Source organism: Staurois parvus, unplaced genomic scaffold (genome assembly GCF_062004578.1).
Source record: "Staurois parvus isolate SC_StPar_1 unplaced genomic scaffold, SC_StPar_1.0 ptg000068l, whole genome shotgun sequence".
NCBI lineage: Eukaryota > Metazoa > Chordata > Amphibia > Anura > Ranidae > Staurois > Staurois parvus.
Window position 1 is genome coordinate 10,244,778 of NW_028317864.1, and position 22,268 is coordinate 10,267,045.

The following is a 22,268-nucleotide window of genomic DNA, read 5'->3' on the forward strand; positions in this document are numbered from 1 at the left end:
ACTGACACCAATGATGGGGCACTATTCCTCCCACTGACACCAATGATGGGGCACTATTCCTCCCACTGATACCAATGATGGAGCACTATTCCTCCCACTGACACCAATGATGGGACACTATTCCTCCCACCGACACCAATGATGGGACACTATTCCTCCCACCGACACCAATGATGGGGCACTATTCCTCCCACCGACACCAATGATGGGGCACTATTCCTCCCACAGATACCAATGATGGGGCAATATTCCTCCCACAGATACCAATGATGGGGCAATATTCCTCCCATTGATACCGATGATGGGACACTATTCCTCCTCCCACAGACACCTATGATGGGGCACTATTCCTCCCACTGATACCAATGATGGAGCACTATTCCTTCCACTGACACCAATGATGAGGCACTATTCCTCCTACTGACACCAATGATGAGGCACTATTCCTCCCACTGATACCAATGATGGGGCACTATTCCTCCCACTGACACCAATGATGAGGCACTATTCCTCCCACTGATACCAATGATGGGGCACTATTCTTCCCACTGATACCAATGATGGGACACTATTCCTCCCACTGATACCAATGATGGGGCACTATTCCTCCCACTGATACCAATGATGGGGCACTATTCCTCCCACTGACACCAATGATGGGGCACTATTCCTCCCACTGATACCAATGATGGAGCACTATTCCTCCCACTGACACCAATGATGGGACACTATTCCTCCCACTGACACCAATGATGGGGCACTATTCCTCCCACTGATACCAATGATGGGACACTATTCCTCCCACTGACACCAATGATGGGGCACTATTCCTCCCACTGACACCAATGATGGGGCTCTATTCCTCCCACTGACACCAATGACGAGGCACTATTCCTCCCACTGACACCAATGACGGGGCACTATTCCTCCCACTGATACCAATGACGAGGCACTATTCCTCCCACTGACACCAATGACGGGGCACTATTCCTCCCACTGACACCAATGACGGGGCACTATTCCTCCCACTGACACCAATGACGGGGCACTATTCCTCCCACTGACACCAATGACGGGGCACTATTCCTCCCACTGACACCAATGACGGGGCACTATTCCTCCCACTGACACCAATGATGGGGCACTATTCCTCCCACTGATACCAATGACGGGGCACTATTCCTCCCACTGACACCAATGACGTGGCACTATTCCTCCTACTGCAAAATTACAGTTATGAAGTAGCAACGAAAATAATTTTATGGTTGGGGGTCACCACAACATGAGGAACTGTATTAAGGGGTCGCGGTGTTAGAAAGGTTGAGAACCACTGGCTTAGAAGAACCCATGGTGCTGATTGTTGGGGCAAGGTCAGATGAGTCTGGGCATTTAAAACCTTTGAGATTGACATCACCTGGTCTTCCCAGATGATGATTGAGAGCAATCCATGACACTGGCAGGTCTCAGCTTTGCAAAGGGGGCAGTGCATGCTATAAATTCTGCAGGGTGCCCAAACTTTTGCAGACGCCATTTTTTTGTTTTCTGTTATTTTGAAAGTGTAAATGATGGAGATAAAATCTAACTTTTGTTGACATATTATAAGAATGTCTAATCTGTAATTTGATGCCTTTTGGAGATTTTTCCATCTTTCCTTGGCTTCTTTATGCACATTAATACAAATTTTTAGCTGGGGTGCCCAAACTTTCGATCCCCACTGTATATATATATATCTCAATCAATCATTACAGTGAGTGTAGAAGGAGTATACTCTCGCTGCTACTAAACTATGTGAGAAGGTGAAGAGTCAAATACTCTTACAAGGAGATTTTGTCCATGAAGTCTAAGGGAAGTATAAGAATACCTGTACAGTAGATAAATAAAATAGCTAGTGCCCACCTATAGCTATCATATCATTTTTGGATGGACTTGTTGCATAAAAGTCCTGTTAAGTCGACTGTTCATTGAAGCTTATACATTGAGAGGTCAAACCATTGTGTGTATGCAGCTTTATAAATCTTACCACTCTTGCATGCGCTTTTCCAGCTCTGGCAGGAGGAACTGTTGATGGAAGCAATATATGGAACAGATGTTGGAGAAAATTCCCATAACTACTTCAATAGGGAAAGAGCCTTTTGTTCCAGCTTCCTCTATGAGCCGAGCGCAGAACACCTGCAAAATGAAAGAAGATGTGTATAGAAATCCATACTGGTTCTGGAGTAGTCTTTTCAAAGTTTTTGGGATTTACATGTGAAAGAGATCAGCTTGATGGAAGTTGTCTTGTCAATTTCTAGTAATATTTTGGTAACTTTGCTCCTACTTTTAGATTGTAATTATATATGAACATGAGGACAGCCAAATTTTCTCAAAACAACTATTTTATTACACTTTACATTCATCAACAGACTTGTGTCTGTTAACACCTGCCTACTTCTGGATCCAATTGGGTCCGCTAAAAAAATGGAAGGGAACTACGTTCTCTTCCATTTAGGCGGAGCAGATTGGAGCTAACAAGGTGTAAAAGGACAGTAGAATCAGTTTAATCCTGGCCACCCATACAGCAGAGTGGGCTCTGCTCTGAAGATACTGAGTGTACATGGATGTGTCATCCGTCTGCTCTGCTCTTATCAGCAGGAAATCTGTCAGCTGATGCCCTGCTGGTCGGAGCAGAATCCGCTCCATGTGAAAGGAGCCTTAAAGGCCACAATAATCCCACACTTTGTACTTTCTTTATAGTCCTGTACCTTTGCAGTAAAAATGTTGCTTCCCGCTTTCCTACACCAATGCTCTGTGCTGGCATAGCTGAGTAACAGCCACACCCCTTAACACAAAAGTCCTACCAAAGATGTAGTAGAGGAAGAGATGGGGTGTGTCAGACCAGTTTTGTTATTATGGAACGTGGTCATACATGGATCAGATTTTGGACTATTCCTGTTCATTGGACTATTCCTGTTCAATCAGCCGACATTAGTTCAGGAAGTGGCCCTGTCGGCACATCTGACAAACGCCTTCTTGCAATCAGATGCATGCTCAGGTATTCTGACAACCACCGGTGCTGGCTGTCAGAATACAATAGCCAGTACTGCGGATTCATCCATCCACACTATTAAAGGGTTAATTCACCTTTACCAAAAAAAAACTATCTTTGCAGGTAAGGGGTGCCTGTAAAAACAAACTGTGCAGCTTTGACTAAAGTTGGATATTGCCCTGGCGATAGGTGTAGGCCTGTTTTGTCTCTCCAATCTAAGCATTGAAAGTGTGATCTCTGTAACTTACAGTTGTGATGAGATAGCGATAACTCCAATCTTAGTTGAATAACACAGGCACATCGATCAGATGACACCTGTAGATCTTGTGAAGTTTATTCCATAAACTGAGAGAATCTTACAACAATGAACATCGGATAGGTCAAAAGATCATAATGTGATCTGCTTCATGACATGAGGCTTGAAGCTGAAATGCCTTACTGGGAAAAGGGGTGGGCTATTTATACAGCAAGAACTAAACTAAAGTAAAGGGAGGAGCAGAGACATAATACAAAGAACATTTAAAGGCATATGACAGTCATGTGAAACATGACAAGGCCCATATATGAACCTCTCAAAGCCTAGCTGAAAACCCCCCAAAAATCCCAGAGATAGCATCATCCTATCCTTCCCTGTTGCTAGGGTGTTGCTATGACACTCCCAGAAAGTTACTGCTCACCCCCACAATCACAGGAATGAACTCTCAAACCCCCACACATGTGTGATCCACTATCTCCTCCATCACAGCATCCATAGGCTCAGAGCTATTGCAACAAGGGAAGAGGGAGAGCGCATGCAAAGGGATTTGAATTAGCTGGGAATGTCATAGCATAGTCCTAACAAGGCAGGACAGGATGATGCCATCTTTGGGAGCTTTTCAGTCAGGCTTCAGAAGGTATATGGCCTACACCTAAAGCAAGGGTATTATTTACCTTTGGTCATAGCGGCACAGTTTGTTTCTACCTACAGACGTCCCTTACCTGTATAGGCAGTTTTTAGTAAAGGTGAACTAGGCCTTTATGCTTGGATGGGGGGATTGAGTGATTTTTCTTATTCAGCGCGCCTGGTTATATCATTCATTCACAGATTTCTGTGAATGGAAAACGGCAAGTACCCACAGCCTTTGTGGCTACCGGCTTGTAGTTCTACATGAACTACAACAGCGCAGTTGAGCACTCTGGTAGTTCATTGTCTCTCCCTGTCAGTATGTATCTGCTTGTCCGTACAAGATAGGAGCAGACAGATACACTGACAAGTCTGCAGGAGTCCTGCATGGCACCCGTGATCAGCTGATGCTTTCTAGGCTTATAGTAAATAAAATAATAAATGAACATTTTTTTAACCTGCAAAAAATGTGAACTTATCCTTTAAAGGGTCGGTTCACACTACATGTGCTCCAGTGAGTTTTTTTTTAATTTGCATCATGGTTGTCAATGGAATAGTTCACACCAGTGCATGCAGTTCCAGTGCATTCCGGTTCCAGAAAAAAAATAGAACATGCTGCTGCTTTTTGCCTGCACATAACTGTACTGGAAAGTGGTTACTCAAATAAAAAATGCACCGAAATACACTGGAATGCATAAAAATGCACCAGACCCCAAATGACCCAAAAAAGGAGGAAAAAATGCATCTGCAATGCATCAAAAACGCACCAGAACCTGTCAAAAACGCACATACAGAAACGTATCCAGACTGCATTTCTAAGGTGTGAACTGGCCCTAAGAGCCTTATATCTATCTTTATTGCCTACTGGACTGCACAGTCATATTTTTTTTTTTAACAGACGGTTGCACATATGTAGACACAAGGGTTGATTTACTAAAATTGGAGAGTGCAAAATCTGGTGCAGCACTGCATACAAACCAATCAGTTTCCAGGTTTGACTGTCACAGCTTAATTGAACAAGCTGATGTTAAAGGCTGATTGGCTACCATGCACAGCTGCACCAGATTTTGCATTCTCCAATTTCAGTAAATCAGCCCCCACTGTACATCTGCTATAACAGGAAAGTGGAGGTAAGACTATGAAAATGGAGGTTGCTAGTACAACGCCTATCTCAGGGCTTGAAATTTCCACTCGCCTGCTTGCCAATGGCGAGTGGACATTAATGTGGGGGCGAGTGTGTCCCCAGGGCCGTCTTGCTGAGCAGGCTCGGAGCTCAGGCCGGATCTGTCATTGGCACCGGGAGCCGTCAGACTGCTCAATAGCCGAGCGCAGTGAAAGCAAAGCAAGGAGTGTGTGCTGTGTTCTCTGCCTCCCCCTAGAGTGCAGTACCCGGATCTGTGAGTGAACAACGAAGTACTGCAACTTTTTATGGGGGGGGGGGTGTACGTACGTGTACATGTGTGAATGTTTCTGTGTATGCATGTGTGTGTGTTTGTGTGTGTCTGTATGCATGTACAATTGTACATGTGTCTGTGTATATGTACATGTGTGTATCTGTACATGTTTCTGCATGTATATACATGTATGTGTGTGTACATGTGTCTGTGTGTGTATGTACATGTGTGTGTTTGTGTGTATGTACGTACATGTGTCTGTGTGTACATGTGTCTGTGTATGTATGTACATGTGTCTGTGTGTGTGTATTTCTGTGTATGTACATGTATCTGTGTGTATGCTGCAGTTCTGTATGTGCCTGTGTGTGTATACATGTGTCTATATGTGTGTGTGTACATGTGTCTCTGTGCATGTATGTACATGTCTATGTGTGTGTACAGGTGTCTCTGTTTGTGTGTGTTTGTTGGTGGCGAGTAACTCTAAGGCCTGGCTAGTAGCCCAGGACGTGAAATTTAAGCCCTGGCCTATCTGACTGCTTTTTCCATAGAACAATTTCCTCACCTGGTCGAGGAGATGTAAGCGGGACACATAGGCCTTTTCAGTCTGCAGGAGCTCATTAGCGATGTTATATACTTTTTGGCGTGCTGTGAACTGTAAAAAGAATTACATTCAAATGACTGAGAAGAACAGGAAGAAACACAAGAAACAATCATGTAGTTATAACAATAAAGGACTACTAAACACTGACTGAATCATTTCTTGCAATGAGTATATTATTAACATCTAAGAACAGGCATATAACCATTTCAGATTATTACCAATATTATTTTTTAAAATTAATACTAATGTACAGAATTGCTCCGCAAGCGCATTAAATAAATGTCTGTTGACGCACGCACGCACGCACACACACACACACATTAATTGGATTCTGTCTTATTTGTCCCTAGTATGTGTATGTATGAATGTAAGTTAGGGACCTTAGATTGTACATCCCTTGAGGGTTAGGGACTGATGTGAATGTATAATATATATGTAAAGAGCTGTGTAAATTGACAGTGCTAAGTAAGTACCTGTAATAAATAAATTGTATATATATATAATTTGTTTTATGATTGTTGCTTCTTCAAAGAAACCTGTCACCAATGTACCTTTAATGAGGAGCTGGGCCAGCATACTTGCTAGGCACTTTCAGAAGGGGAGAGAGCTGTTACATGCAAGGAGGGAGAGATACTGGCTCTTTCTGGAGTGGTTGAATTACTTAGCAAGTTCAAAGGCACATTGCAAGTGGACAAAAAAAACAACGTATTTAACCTATTGCTGCATGCATAACACATGTGCAGTGGAAAAAGGGTGGGCTTTAACGCCTACACGTTGCACATATGCGTCACGGGGCTGCTCATGTTTCTGTGCTGACAGTGTGCTTGCTACACACTCCAAGCACAGAGACCGAGCTGCCAAAGACAGCTCTCAGTCCCTATTACCATTCAGTAGCCAGTGGGAGCAGCTCCCAATGATGTGACCACTGTGATAGCCAATTACAATGTCCACATAATCACTGATCCTTCCTACCCCGCCAATCCCCTGGCAATTGGGACTTTTGAGAAGCCCACAGACAACAGAAGATAAGAGATCCTGCAGTTTTGGCTGATTGGAGATTTGGGAGATAAAGGCATATTCATAGTGGCAGGGAGATTGGAGTTGTCAGAGAAAACCTCATTTTGACAGGTTAAGAAATACATTTATCATCACTCTGATCAGCATTGCCAACAGTGTCTGCCTGTGCCACTACCTCTACCTCCCACATTGATATTAACTGTCTATGGTGGGATCAGCAGGACTCTGAGGGTGGATGAATCATGCCAGCAGGTCTGGGTGCCCAGTAATATCTGTAAACAGTCATTAAACTCACCACCACCACAGAGCAGTTGTTACCAAACCTTTGATTACTCAAAGTGTGATTACACAGAATGCAATTTTATCCTGAAACATGGCCACCCCCCTTGGCTGCTGGAGCTGGTTGTGTGGGCTGAAAAAGGTCACTTTCTGGCCTGGACAACATCCAGCAAACTTTGCATTTCAGATCTTGCATTCCAGTATCCACTCCTCAGTTATGTCGACAGATATGGCGCTGGCTCTTTGCAGCAAAGAGTGGAATGGTTACAGCAAAAAGTGGGGCTCCAGATAATGTGGAAGAATTTGTTCTTGGGTGTTTCCATTGGGAAGTGATGGTAAATCTTTCAAGTGAGGACAAAGACAGCAATAAAAACCTGGAGAAAAATCCATCCTACACCTTCATGTTTAACACATTGAGGAGGGTGTACTGCCAACGAATTTACAGTGAGAATCTAAATAGCAAAAATGGCCAGCACATCAGGATGTAAATAAAATCCCACCAGCCCTCTGGAGACACTATAGCCTCCTTTCTGAAGGTGACAACCAACCTAGGGTCTATGGTCCCCTTTCTCAAGTTGACTGACCAACACTATGGTCCCCTTTCACAAGGTGACAACCTACCTTGGGTCTATGGTTCCCTTTCTCAAATTGACAGACCAACACTATGGCCCCTTTTCTCAAGGTGACAACCTACTTTGGATCTATGGTTCCCTTTCTCAAATTGACAGACCAACACTATGGCCCCTTTTCTCAAGGTGACAACCTACCTTGGATCTATGGTTCCCTTTCTCAAGTTGATAGACCAACACTATTGTCCCTTTTCTCAAGATGACAACCTACCTTGGGTCTATGATCCCCTTTCTCAAGTTGACAGACCATCACTATGGTTCCCTTTCTCACGTTAACAGACTGCCACTATGGTCTCTTTTCTTAAGGCGACAACCCACCTTTGGTCTATGGTCCCCATTCACAAGTTGACAGACCAACACTATGGCCCCTTTTCTCAAGGTGACAAACTACCTTGAGTCTATGGTCCCCTTTCTCAAGTTGACAGACCAACACTATGGTCCCCTTTCTCAAGGTGACAACCTACCTTGGTTCTATGGTTCCCTTTCTCAAGTTGACAGACCATCACTATGGCCCCTTTTCTCAAGGTGACATCCTACCTTTGGTCTATGGTCCCCTTTCTTAAGTTGACAGACCACCACTATGGTCCCCTTTCTTAAGGTCTGCCACCTTGAGAAAGCAGACCATAGTGTCTCCAAAACATCAGAGATTGTTATGTTTTCTTTTGTTTAAGCTATGCTGTCATCACAAGTAAGACCTCAGTAAAGATTCTAACCCTTCTACACTCCAAGGCTAAAACAAGTTTTGGATGGAGTCACATAATGAACAAACTTTTCTTTGTAGTACAGCATATAATTGAAGTTTCTGCATCGCCATAAAATTAACAGGAGAGTACATACAGACACTAGGGAAAGGCAGGCCATTAACAAGATAAGGGGTTGCTGCTGTGAATGAAACATAACTGAAGTATTTTGTATGTTTTGTCTCCGCGTGGGCAGTGTATAATCTAATAAACGACTCCAAGCTCTATTGATCCAAAGCTGCTATCTACAGAAATGTTGCACAACAGCTGATGCTTGACAATCTCCCACAACCCAGACTCTTCATGAGTCATTTTCTGATTCAAAATCTTCAGACATAACACTGCCAACTAATTGGTGAGCGAACAGATATCCAATTGTTTTGGGTTTAGAGAAACTGGGCATATTTTGTGGCTCAATTACATTGAGGTGCTCTTTTTGTGTAACTAAGAATTCCAGTACAGATGTGGCATAGCATGATCACCTGTGATTGATCTTAATCTCAACAAACCCTGTAACAGGCTTGTTTTTACTATCATTGGAAATCATTGCAAGGCAGTAGCAATAGTAATTCACTGTGCATTAGCACATACCAATTTCTGTATTAGAGCTCTCAATAGTTGTACAGTTTTGAGACAGGGTAATCGGTTATGTCCAGAAATTCCCCATTGTGACCCCAAACCTCCCTCTTACCCTCTAGAACAGTCTTTCCCAAACTATTCACCCCAGAGGTACACTCAAAATCATTTTCAGGTCTCAGGGAACCCTGCTAAAACTAATTTATCGGGGGTCAAGGGGAAGAATGCTCCTTAACATTGGTTGTCAGCAGAGCCATGGATAAGGGGGTACCACCAGTCCTCCTGTATAGGCCCAGGGCAGCAAGGGGGCCCAGGCAGATGGGTGAATCGGATGTGGGCAGGGGAGGTGATCGTCACAATGGAGAGGCAATTACTGGAACCGATCCCCTGTAAGGCTCTCTCAGCAGCAGCTAACAGCTGGCTTCTTCTCTTCTCCTTCCTGCTGGCTTTCAGCTGCTGCAAAGAGAGCCAAACAGGGGATCGGTTCCAGTAGTTATCCCCCCTCCACATCCATCACCCTACCTGTGTAGCATATGTTTCCCCTTGCTGCCCAGGCCCCGCTGTGTACCCCCACCCCTGCAGTGCTGCCAGCTTCCTTCCTCTCCTTCCCATTGGCAGCTGAAAGCACAAAATAGGGTCCTTTAGGATGGAGAGTGGGGGAAGGGTCCAATAAATATGTCACATTTACCAGCCCCTTCGTTTCTTGAATGAACACTGTAAGTGATCGGTACCAATCACTCACTGTGTTCACTTATAACTGAAGCATAGTAAACTGTGTTTTTCTATTTGGAGGGGGAGGTTCTGTCAGGTTCGCTGTATGGGGCCCTGTGGTTTCAAACAGCAGCTCTGGTTGTAGGTGAGAAGAGTATCCCTTACACTGGAGGTCACTGAAAAGAATGCTACTTACAATGGTGGTCAGTGGCAGGAATGCTTTTTACATTGGTGGCCAGTGGAAAGAATGTTCCTTGCAATGGTGGTCAGTGGTAAGAGGTACACTTGAAATCATTTTCAGGTCTCAGGGATGCTTTTTACATTGGTGGCCAGTGGAAAGAATGTTCCTTGCAATGGTGGTCAGTGGTAAGAGGTACACTTGAAATCATTTTCAGGTCTCAGGGGTTAAGGGGAAGAATGCTCCTTAACATTGGCTGTCATTGAGAAGAGTATCCCTTACAGTGGGGGTCACTGAAAAGAATGCTACTTACAATGGTGGTCAGTGGGAGGAATGCTTTTTACATTGGTGACCAGTGGGAAGAATGCTCCTTACAATGGTCATCAGTGGGAAGAATGCTCCTTACATTGGAGGTCAGTGGGGAAAAATGCTCCTTACACTAATGATCAGGAGGGGGAAGAATGCCCTTTACATTAACAGTCAGTAGGAAGAATGTCGTTTACATTTGTGGTCAGTGGGAAGAATGCTCATTGCATTGATGGTCATTGGGAAAAATGATCCCTACACTGATTATCGGTAGAAAGATTACCCATTACCTTGGTGGTTAGTGTAAAAGATTGCTTCTTACATTGGTGGTCAGTAGGAAGAATATCCCATACAATAGTGGTTATTGGAGGGAATAACTCTTATATTGGTGGTCTGTGAGAAAATGCTTCCAACTTTAATGGTTAATGAATGATTCCTCCTCAGTCAGTAGGAAAAATACCCTTTATAATGTTAGTCAGTGGTAAGAATGCTCCTTACATTGGTGGTCAGTGGTAAGAATGCTCCTTACATTGGTGGTCAGTGGGAAGAATGTTTCGTACATTGATACTCAGTGGGAAGAATGCTCCTTACATTGATAGTCAGTGGGAAGAATGCTCCTTACATTGGTGGTCAATGGGAAGAATGTTTACTACATTGGTGGCCAGTGGGAAGAATGTTTCGTACATTGATAGTCAGTGGGAAGAATGCTCCTTACATTGAAAGTCATTGATACAGCATTCTCTTCTAGAGCCATAACAAAAACACCAACTAAGGAATGATGGAAAGGCACCAAAGAAGGAATGGACCTATAAGTAATCTTATGTCTCCATAAAAACATAGAGCATTTGATTAGCACATCGAGTGCTCCAAACAGCAACCAGCATTCGATCATAGCATAGAGCCAATGGCTGCAGCACTGATCTGTGCATTCTGATGGAGGGGGGGGGGTCCCTGCTGTAAGAATACAATAGTGTGGCAGGGGAGCTCCCTGCATCTAGATCGCTATTTGAATGAAAACAAAAACTCTCTGTGTATACCATGCATCTGTCATTTTGCAGTAGAGGTGAAACAGGACTAATCTGTGAGAGATGTGCATATGCAGCAAGAAACTGCACAGATAAAAGGTTTTACATGATTTTGCAGAACTAAAAAAAGCCACAATTTCTGGGGTGAAAATACTTGTTTGATGTAATATGAATAAGCTATTTCACAGTAGCTGATGATACACTAGAAGGAAAATGCACGACTGGAGTCGAGGCTTGATGTGATGATTCAAATCTGTTCCAGTGATAACTGTAAGGATAGGACTGATCACTAGACAGACATATTCCACATACACATGCCGAACAGCTGTTTGATTTGAACACTCAGCAACCTCAGCTTACCTTGCATGAGTCTATCCTCCCAACCGGGATCTCTTCTTCTCCCCCACTGCCGTCCTCCATGTCGCTATCACCCTCTGAGTCACGAGTAGAGCCATGTTGTGCTGTAATATGTGGGGGCTCCATCTCTTCTCTCCCACCTTCCTCCACCTCTCCAAGGAAGCACATCTCCTCGCTGGTAGATGGAGAGCTGATGCTGTCAATGCCACTGTCCCTGTTTGCCAGTTTTCCTAAGGAGTCCTGTTCCCCCCTTTCTTCTGCATCTCCCCCGCCCACTACAAGTCTTCGCCTCCTCTCCAGACTGGACTGAGATACATCTGGTTCAAGAAGATCCAGGAGTTTGCTCTCCAGATCTCCCATACTGTAACCAGAATGTTGAGAGGGCCCGTTGTTGACCTCAGTGTGGCTGTCAGCGTCGTTGACTGGATAAATGCGTTCAGGTGGGATGATTGGCTCTCTGTGGAGTAAAGATTCCAAACAGTGGTTAGTAGATTATCTTCCAATATGGAGCCATGTACGGCAAGCGTTATACTTCCCTGTCCACACTCCTTAGAGACCTTTCCCATCCATTATGCCATCCAACAGTGAAGAATGTCTCCATAGAAATTAATGTAAACCTTTAAAGTGGTTGTAAACCCCTACATTTACCCAGTGACTGGCCTCAGGTGATACACAGAGAGAAATCAAATCCTTCTACATAGCTTGTACCTTTTTAGCTGTAGCCGTCTTTCCCCTACATCCATTCAAAGTGCAGAATTTATGCGGGATCTCTCAGCTCTGAAAAGCTGGAGGTGGAGAGCTCAAGTTACACTCTGCAGAGCTCAGTTAGAAGCTGATTGGAAGGAAGAGACACCCCCCCCCCCTCCACACAGCACACAGAAGCAGGGCTGGGGCTGTCAATCAACAGAAGCTCCTTCCCCTATCACCATTTTTCTCTTGGTGTCATGAAAACTTGTCAGACGTGACTCATGCTGTTATCAGAGGAAGGAGGCAGCAGACAGAAATGGCACTTTCTGCTCTGGATTGAGACAAGTACATACTATAGAGGGATATGCTTTGTTCGCATTCTATGTCTGAGGTTTACAACTACTTTAAGAAGAGATCCATTGGAAATGCTGTGGTTGTTGTATGGTTCCTAGTGAGAAACAAGGGGAGATCTCTGAGAAGTAAAGAACAAGGGAGAGTAAGACTTTGAAATGTGGAAGAAGGAGGGTTACACTTATCTCCAAATAACTACAACTCAAGCCAAAAACTTTTTTGTTTTGGACAGAAGAGAAAGGGAAAAAACCTCAATAACGTTGTTATTTGCAGTCTGTGTCCCAATTTTCCCAAATTCCTGTCCCCACAACTAAACACTGTTCAGTAAAATGGAGAAGGGTTAAAACCTCTCTCAGGTTATTAATACAGTCCCAATGACAACCACATTTCATTTCAGGAAGTGAGATGAAATCTCTCCAGTGGGGGTTACAAAAAGCAATAAAAACTTGATAAAAATAAAAAAAAAAAGGTTTGGGCTAGATTTGGGTTTTAGAGGATAACTATCGTATTAACTGTGCTAAGTTTAACTGCCCTCTACATGCCATTAACAATCCTCACTGCAGACCTCAGATCTCTGGACCACCTGGACCAAAACCTATGCCCTATGTTCCCAACCTCCAGTTTTTTCTATAGGCACTAATAGAGAAGCCACCTACTTGCAAGGCTTAAGGTCCATGGCTTTTCCATTATGACCTGAATGGAAAAGGCATTGCCTGTGCAGTACGTGCGGCCCTGAGAGCACTGATCGACTCAGCATCAGTTACGGCTCTTGTAACAATTTGCCTGTATATCTGAGGTTTGAAGAGCAGAAGCTTGAAAAGCCTCTCTCTGACAATAGCTTGGTCTAGCAAAGGTCAGGAAGCCACTGCAGACAGTGGGCTGTTTCAACGTATCTGACATAAAAACTGTCTGTATCGTCCTATAGAAACCAGATTCCAACCTTCATTTTTCATAGCAGGTCTGAACATGATTGTTTGCTGTGTGACAATACACAGTTCTTTTGTACAGCACAGGGGTTGATTGACTAAAACTGGAGACTACAAAATCTGGTGCAGGTGTGTATGGTAGCCAGCTTCTAACTTCACCGTGTTCTGTACAATAGCCAATCAGCTTCTAACTTCACCGCGTTGAGTACGATAGCCAATCAGCTTCTGACTTCCCCATATTGTGTACGATAGCCAATCAGCTTCTAACTTCACCGTGTTGTGTATGATAGCCAATCAGTTTCTAACTTCACCGTGTTGTGTATGATAGCCAATCAGCTTCTAACTTCACCGTGTTGTAAATGATAGCCAATCAGCTTCTAACTTCAGCATGTTGTGTACGATAGCCAATCAGCTTCTAACTTCACCATGTTGTGTACGATAGCCAATCAGCTTCTAACTTCACCATGTTGTGTACGATAGCCAACCAGCTTCTAACTTCACCGTGTTGTGTACGATAGCCAATCAGCTTCTAACTTCACCGTGTTGTGTACGATAGCCAATCAGCTTCTAACTTCACCATGTTGTGTACGATAGCCAATCAGCTTCTAACTTCACTGTGTTGTGTATGATAGCCAATCAGCTTCTAACTTCACCGTGTTGTGTACGATAGCCAATCAGCTTCTAACTTCACCGTGTTGTGTATGATAGCCAATCAGCTTCTAACTTCACCATACTGTGTACGATAGCCAATCAGCTTCTAACTTCACCATGTTGAGTACGATAGCCAATCAGCTTCTAACTTCACCGTGTTGTGTGCAATAGCCAATCAGCTTCTAACTTCACCGTGTTGTGTACGATAGACAATCAGCTTCTAACTTCACCGTGTTGTGTGCGATAGTCAATCAGCTTCTAACTTCACCGTGTTGTGTATGATAGCCAATCAGCTTCTAACTTCACCGTGTTGTGTATGATAGCCAATCAGCTTCTAACTTCACCATGTTGTGTACGATAGCCAATCAGCTTCTAACTTCACCGTGTTGTGTATGATAGCCAATCAGCTTCTAACTTCACCATGTTGTGTACGATAGCCAATCAGCTTCTAACTTCACCGTGTTGTGTATGATAGCCAATCAGCTTCTAATTTCATTGTGTTCAACTAAGCTTTGACAATCAAACTTGGAAGCTGATTGGTTTTTATGCACAACTGCACCAGATTTTGCACTCTCCAGCTTTAGTAAATCAACCCAATTGATGGATAAGTCTTGATAGTAATTTGCTCCACAAGTGGTCACTCCTACATGGAGCTGATGTCGAATATTCACATCTGCTGGACTCTTCACTACAAGGAATGCTGAGAGATGCAAATGTAAATGCCAAAAAAATTAAAGATCTGTTTAATTACTTTCTTTTAATTGAGTGAAATTCTTTTATAATGACATGCTGATTTGATACTTAAAATTCCACAATTTTTTTACAGTGTGATAATCTTCAGATGATGTCATTTTCATGTCTGTGGTGGTGTGGTACATAAACAGTTACACAGGCATTCTCTGAAGAATATTTGGCCGCAATATTTGCAATGATACTATGTATACGCCTCCAACAGGAAACAAAGTGCAAATGATGTGATGGAACGCTTTGATAACGAAAACCGTAATTCTGTTTTTAATGGTAAAGTTCTGTTACTGTGGGAAGGGGGTAAAGATCAAAATCAGTAGGACTGAGTGTAGGGACTGTATTAAAGTGAACCTGTGTCCAGGGTACGGACATTCTAATATTTACATATTCTTAGCAAGCAGTAAATGAGCTTTAACACAAGCCCTCACTATTTGAAGGCACACTCATCCACCTCACAGCAAAAGCAATGAAGTCCAGCCCTTCCAGTACTCTTGTTCTGTATTGACATTATAGATTAGAAGGCTGGAAGACTGCTCAGTCACTGCTGGGAGGGGGAGCAAGGGCAGCTATATTGAAGATACAACTAACTTGAACACCGGAGTGCATCTGCTATGAAATTAAAGCTGAACTCTAGGTATGGTTTCTATTGCACAGTTACAAGACCAATAAAAGTATACATTTTCCATACCTGCGGGATACCTGTGGAAGCTGGAGATCACTACCCGACACTACTACATTGATCACTGTGGTTTTCTGGGTCCTGGCCGCCATTTAGAGAACACTTGGCATCTTTTTCAATCCATACAAAGCATTCTCTGATTGGATGAGGTGGAAATCATGATGTCACCATCTCACCTCTTCACTTTGTCCAATTGTAGAGCACTTTGCATTCATTGGGAAATTGCATAGTTTTATGTACTTTTTTTGTGCTGCATTGAGTTGCATCGGTTTTTATATTTCAGTAATATACTTATTTCTAGTGGAGGTTTTTTACCCACAACAACTCGTTTACTATTTGATTTTGGTTTCTCCTTCTGCTCTCTCTTTGTGTTTAAAGCTAGTTAGTTCACTCCTTGCTGGACTCTCCCTATTTCTTCCATGCTCCCTCATTCAGTGTTAGTACTTCACAGAGACATTTATTTATTTAGTTCAGGTACTTATATAGCGCCATCAAGTTACGCAGCGCTTTACATATATATTGTACATTCACATCCGTCCCTAACCCTCAAGGGGTGTACAATCTAGGGTCCCTAACTTACATTCATATACATACATGCTAGGGCCAATTTAGACAGGATCCAATTAACCTACCAGCATCTTTGGAGTGTAGGAGGAAACCCACGCAAGCACAGGGAGAACATGCAAACTCCAGGCAGGTGGTGCCGTGGTTGGGATTCGAACCAGCGACCTAGTACCGCCAGGCGGAAATGCTAACCATTTAGCCTTAGGAAAGTCATTGTCTTTTTACACTACAAAAGACTGGAAAAGCAGACACGGTACTGCAATTAACTGAAATGAAATTGTGTTGAACTTCTGTGCCTTATTAAGCTGACTGTGAATGGTGGCAGGTGAGCAGGTGACATTACTCTGCAGGCTGACTGGGTCTAAAGGGGTATGTCAATGCATAAATTGGCAAATATAAAAGAATACAAAGCGTTCTCTGAATGGCAGGCGTGCCAGGTGAGCAAACCCCTGTGGTTGCTATGCAGCCAACCCAGAAGACCGCTACCATCACTGTCGTAGTGGCAACTACTAAAGCAACTTCCAGCTTCCATAGGGAGTCCACAGGTATAGATTATGCATACTCACATTGGTCAATCTGGATCAATGTAACTATACAATACAAATCATAACTGGAATTCAGTTTTAAGGATGAATTGCTGCATAGTGCCTGCAGCTATAGAAGTCAGTGAAAGCTCGAAGCTCATTTATTGATTGTTAATAGCATAACCACTGGTTTATTTTTAAGCTCAGTTGAGGACTAAACCTTGCAATAGATATTAGAGCAATCAGATGTGAGCAAACACACATGTCAAAAGGAATTGCGGTAGAGAAAAACTTAGAAACCCCCACTGCTGATCTCTCCTGACAATGCTAGCTGCCCAATCTGAAAGGAGTATGCGGATAAATGACTTCTGACTTGCATGATCTAACATGATTATTCCAGATCGGTGGTTCAGGAAGTATTAAAGACAGAGGCTAGCATAACAGCTAGGAAACCCGCATTGTCAGAATGAGGTCAATCAGGGCAGCATCCATATTCCTCTTACGATGAGTGCACTTAAATTACCTGCTACAAATGTTCTGGGAGAAAAATCTAAATCTGAAGTAGCTTATAGTCTTTTCTCTCAGCAAAGGGTCTTCAAGGCTACTTTACTCCAAAGTGTCTTATATAAGCAGACTGACTTTGATCCTGTGGATATTGTCGGTACTGGGAGATGAAAACCTTTTGGCTATGGAGACACAAACATCAGCATGGGGACGAGTCATATGAACATGATGCCTTGCCAGCACTCCTCATAAGAACCCAATAAGTGGAATCCGGGTAAATAGAAAAGATGAAGGTACCTCACAGATAATACAAACCTATAGCCCTTGTTGGGTTTATATATTCTTTATTTAGCTCCTTAATAGTTGAGCATAGCTTGCTTTGCAATATAAATGGGTTCCTATGCCTTTGAAGATCATGGAAAAAAAATATGGTATCACTGAAATTAAACTGTCATATAGACATAATATTGTTCATGTCTGTCTTTATCTAAGTGCCTGGCCTGTTTAAGAGATATTGCTTCTGGCAGATTTGACAGAGGGCCTGGGGTCATTAGGGGGCCCCATGAGATGCCCCTGGTACCTTTCATAGGCTTTTTTGGGTGTGGTTTGCGTGTGGGCAAGGACACAGGGGCCCCATGATTTCCTAAGTTGTTAGTCCACCCCTGGTTGCCTACTTACTTTTTAACAATTAAACTTGTAATACAGTCTACACTCAGAGACACTGTGGGGTTTATTTACTAAAGCTGGAGAGTCCAAAATCAGACTCCCTTCTGCATAGAAACCAATCAGCTTCCAGGTTTCATTGCCAAAGCTTCATTGAACAAGCTGAGGTTAGAAGCTGATTGGTTTCTATGCAGAAGGGAGTCTGATTTTGCACTCTCCAGCTTTAGTAAATAAACCCCCGTGTTTCTTCCTTTGTGACTGAACATTGTAGGAGCAGCAGAATACTGAGGAATTGTCCAGTTCTCATTTTTAACATGCTCCTTGTTAGCACATGTGCACATTTATACCCGATTGGTGTCCTCCCTTACCTAGCCTGAGTGCTTCTGTACAGGGATTATAGGAAAATGATGACAAGTCCAATTTTGGTGCTTACCAAAGAGGTCTTTAAAAATACATTTTAATATGTTTCAATAAATGTATAACTGCACGATCTGATGTATTTCTATATGTACCTGGAGTTTACCTGCTGGAATCGTACTTAATCTATCTGCTATTACTATCCCACAATATCAGCTTCTTGCACTCACCTCTCAAATTTCTCAATCAAGGAGGTAACTGCTGAGGGAGTCCCATCCTTGTCCGGACGCAGAGCCACCCGTGAGAGTCGGGGGTCTGCTGGCAACGGACGTGAAGGGGGTGGAGGAATATGACCCGGAGGCCGGGGTCTTCTCACGCTCTGCAGATGTGCGGGCTTTGGAGGAACTGTACAAAAAGTAAGCAGATTCCGGTTATAACTGAACATTAGCATTTTTATCAAAGATACAAAGAACAAAAGACATCTGTTTGCATCAGATTTAAAATAACATGTTTTTATTGTCTGTGATTTTTTTTTGTAAAATTAAAGTTACTGTAATTTCAGATTGCCTTTTAGCGTGAGGGCTTCTGCAGCTATGGTGGCCTGCTTGAACATTACAGTCTAACTAAACACAAACCTTTTTTAACTAGATTTTCATAGACTGGTGAGGGGTTGCAACGTCAGGCTTTAATTGCTTCCCCGTTAGGGAGATATATTCTTTCCAATTGTCCTGGTTCCCGGGAATGAGGGTGATGGGTAAATCCTAAATTTTAAATTGCCACCAGAAAAGTAAAAGAGAGGACATCTTTCAATGGGGACGCTAGTTCCTGTGACAACTGTCTAAGAGAGGGCTTCCCTGACATTGGAAAGATATCCTCTGACTACCTGTTGAGTATACAAGAGGAAGTAAAGAGAAATCTCCCTAGGGAGACACAGAGGGCAGTTTCAACTATTCCCCTCCCCCCATCCTCCATCCAAAATTTAAAGTGGTTGTAAAGGGTGAATGTTTTTTACCTTTATGCCTACCCCGCCCTCACCTAACAGCCGATCACCTCCACTCCTCTCACCACTCCATCCCCCACAGCCATCTCCTCCTGTACCACTATCCCCTCCCTCCTAGATTGTAAGCTCGAAAGAGCAGGGCCCTCGAACCCCTCGTGTTCTGTTTTGTTACTGTATTGTCTCATGTACTGTCCCCCACTATAATGTACAGCGCTGAGCAAACCTTTTGGCGCTATATAAATACTGTATAATAATAATTCTATGCTTGAAGGTAAAAAAACAGTGTGCAGCTCCCCCCCCCCCAGTATTTACCTGAACCTGATCTTCATTCATGCTGTGGATGGGAGCCTTGACTCTATGAGGTCTCTCTCCTCATTGGTTGAGACACAGCAGTAGGAGTTATTGGCTCCCGCTGCTGTCAATCACAGCCAGTGAAGAGGGAGCGGGACTGAGCCATGCTCTGTGTGTCCCATAGACACACAGAACTGGCTCAGCAGCGAGCACACTCAGCAGCTTGTACTGGGGGCACTCAGCCACAAGCACTGGCGAGGGAACTGAGAAGAGGAGTACTGAGGCTGTTCTGTGCAAAACCATTGTACAGAGCAGGCAAGTATGACATATTTGCAAGTTTGCTAAAAAAACTGGTTTTAGACGTACTTTAATGAGCCTCCACGTGGCCAGAATAATGGGAATAAGTGTAAAATCGAATCCTAATATGAATCCTGTGACTATATCAAAGCACAAGGCTGCACACTAAGAGCCTTTATATACACCAAGATGCCTTTACTATCAAATAAAGCAACTGAGGCAGCTAAATCTCCATCAAAAATATTTGGTAGCTAAAATGAGAAAAGTTTAGAATATCTGCCAGGTTTTTGCTGCTCTTGGTGTCCCTGTTGGGAAGGCTTCTCCTTACTTCCTGTTATGTCACTGGGACATCACCACCCCACCTCTCCACCTTGTCCACTCAGAGAACACTTTGCATTCACTGAGAAAATGCTTTGAATTCTCTAAATTGTGCCTGTGCCGATAGGCCAACCTCCTGTGCCCTCAATGCAGCAGAGCAGCTGCTCAGCATGGGACCCAGAAACAACAGCAGGTAACTGACCCCTTAATCTTTTTACCGCCACCGCCATAAGGCTTACAGTGGTGGCACCATCAGTTGTGTGTGCACACTTCACAAGATGACTATTGGCTTCCTAATGAAAGAAACTTGGCAGCTGTATAGCTGCCTGATTGCTTTATTTGACCCCCGCAGTGTACCCCCCCTTCAGCTCCCCTACAATGCTTTCCAGGCTCTGCTGTCCCACTTGCTGCATGGCGGAGGGGAGGGAGAGCAGTGAACATCTATTTGCTGATCTTCCCTAGATAGCCAGGTTTTTGGTGACACTTTCTCTGGCCCTTGCGGCTCAATCAGCAATGGAAAGCAGGTGAGACACCAGCCATGAAACTTTGACATGTTGGGTATCTATTTACTTGGCAACCTCATCTTTTACATTTTACAAAAAAGTTGGGTAATATATTGTGTTTTTGTGCCCTAAAATTAACTTATATGTAATTTTTATTGAAATCCTTGTGCATAACATAGTGTGACATAAAAAATAGGAACGGCCACTATTTTATTCTCCAGGGTGCTTTCAGAAAATATATAATATTTTTTAAACGTGTGCAAAAAATGCAAAAACAGCTTTGGCGGCAAAATGGTTAAAGCAGAACTCCTGGAATTATTATTTTTTTTTTAACTTTCATTGTTCCAGCTTTGCTTCATGTACTGTAAGTATCCATATCCGATGTCCAAAAGGCCCCTGGGGGTGCTGGAAATCACTGTAGCCCATGCCACATACAGTAGTAATCTTCCAGATGATGCTCTAGTGGTGTTCCCTCTGCACACTGTACACAGGGAGTCCCTTGCTCGGCACTTCCATCATTCAGAGAATACCTCGTTTTTGTTAAAGAACACAAGGTGTTTTCTGATTGGATAAGATAGGGAGGAGGAGTGGATGACGTTGTGGTCTCTACCTCGTCCACAGAATAGCTTGCATTCATTGCAAAAAATAAAATGTGTTCTGCGAATGGTGGCGGTAGCAAGTGAGTGACCCCCCTGTGTTCAGTGTGCAGAAGAGAAGATGCTGGAACAGTGCCCAGAAGATTGTGGCTCTCGCTGTATGTAGCATGGACTACAGTGATTTCCAGGACCCCTAATGGCTCTTTTGATATCAGATATGGATATCTGTATATATTCTTACTATATTTTCTTTATATAATTGTATATTTGCAAGTTTCTCTACTGTGTTACATGAGCAGAGATTAAAGTGGAAAAAAAGTCTGTGGACAACCTTAAATTCACTGCTACTCTTCTCCAACTACTGTGAGTTGCAAATGACAACTTAAAGTATAACTAAAGACAAAACTTTTATTTAGTTGTGTATAGAGTGGAGATGGATTAAAACACGTGTCCTGATTAATTGCTTTCTATACCCCCTGTGAGGGAGATTCAACCTCTGTAACTGTCCTGGTGACTGTAATCCCAAATCCCACTGGTCATCAAAACAGGAAAATATGGGAAATCTTCCAATGGGGAAACAAGTTCTGGTGACAGCTAGAGGCTTCATTTACACTTGAGGTTGGGGGGTGTAAAACCACACGGTTGTGTGTTGCATTTTTACCTGCAACAATGCTTCCTCACTGCCTGTCAAATGCCTCTGAAAAGAGATCCACTGTGGATCTCTCTTTGGAGGGCCCCACAATAGTAAGCAAGCCCTAAGGGGTATATTTATAAATCAGTCATTGTGCCATTAACCAGACATTCACTGCAGGTGAATTTTCCAGGTGCATGTGTTTTACATTCATTGATTCACCACCAGTAAATGTTTGGTGAAAGTTGGAGTTTACAC

General features: G+C 43.3%; 1 protein-coding gene across 2 annotated transcripts in view; it reads right to left on the bottom strand.

Annotated features, from left to right (window-relative positions):
* Positions 1 to 22,268, bottom strand: part of FGD1 (FYVE, RhoGEF and PH domain containing 1) — a 275,027-nt gene that overhangs the window by 42,551 nt on the left and 210,208 nt on the right. For both annotated transcript variants that reach the window (XM_089669145.1, XM_089669146.1), the window contains exons 3-6: positions 18,605 to 18,779; positions 11,725 to 12,178; positions 5,865 to 5,954; positions 2,021 to 2,169 (exon numbers count right to left, since the gene is read on the bottom strand). In XM_089669145.1, the coding sequence (XP_089525271.1) occupies positions 2,021 to 2,169; positions 5,865 to 5,954; positions 11,725 to 12,178; positions 18,605 to 18,779 (868 nt within the window). The remainder of the gene's footprint in view (positions 1 to 2,020; positions 2,170 to 5,864; positions 5,955 to 11,724; positions 12,179 to 18,604; positions 18,780 to 22,268) is intronic.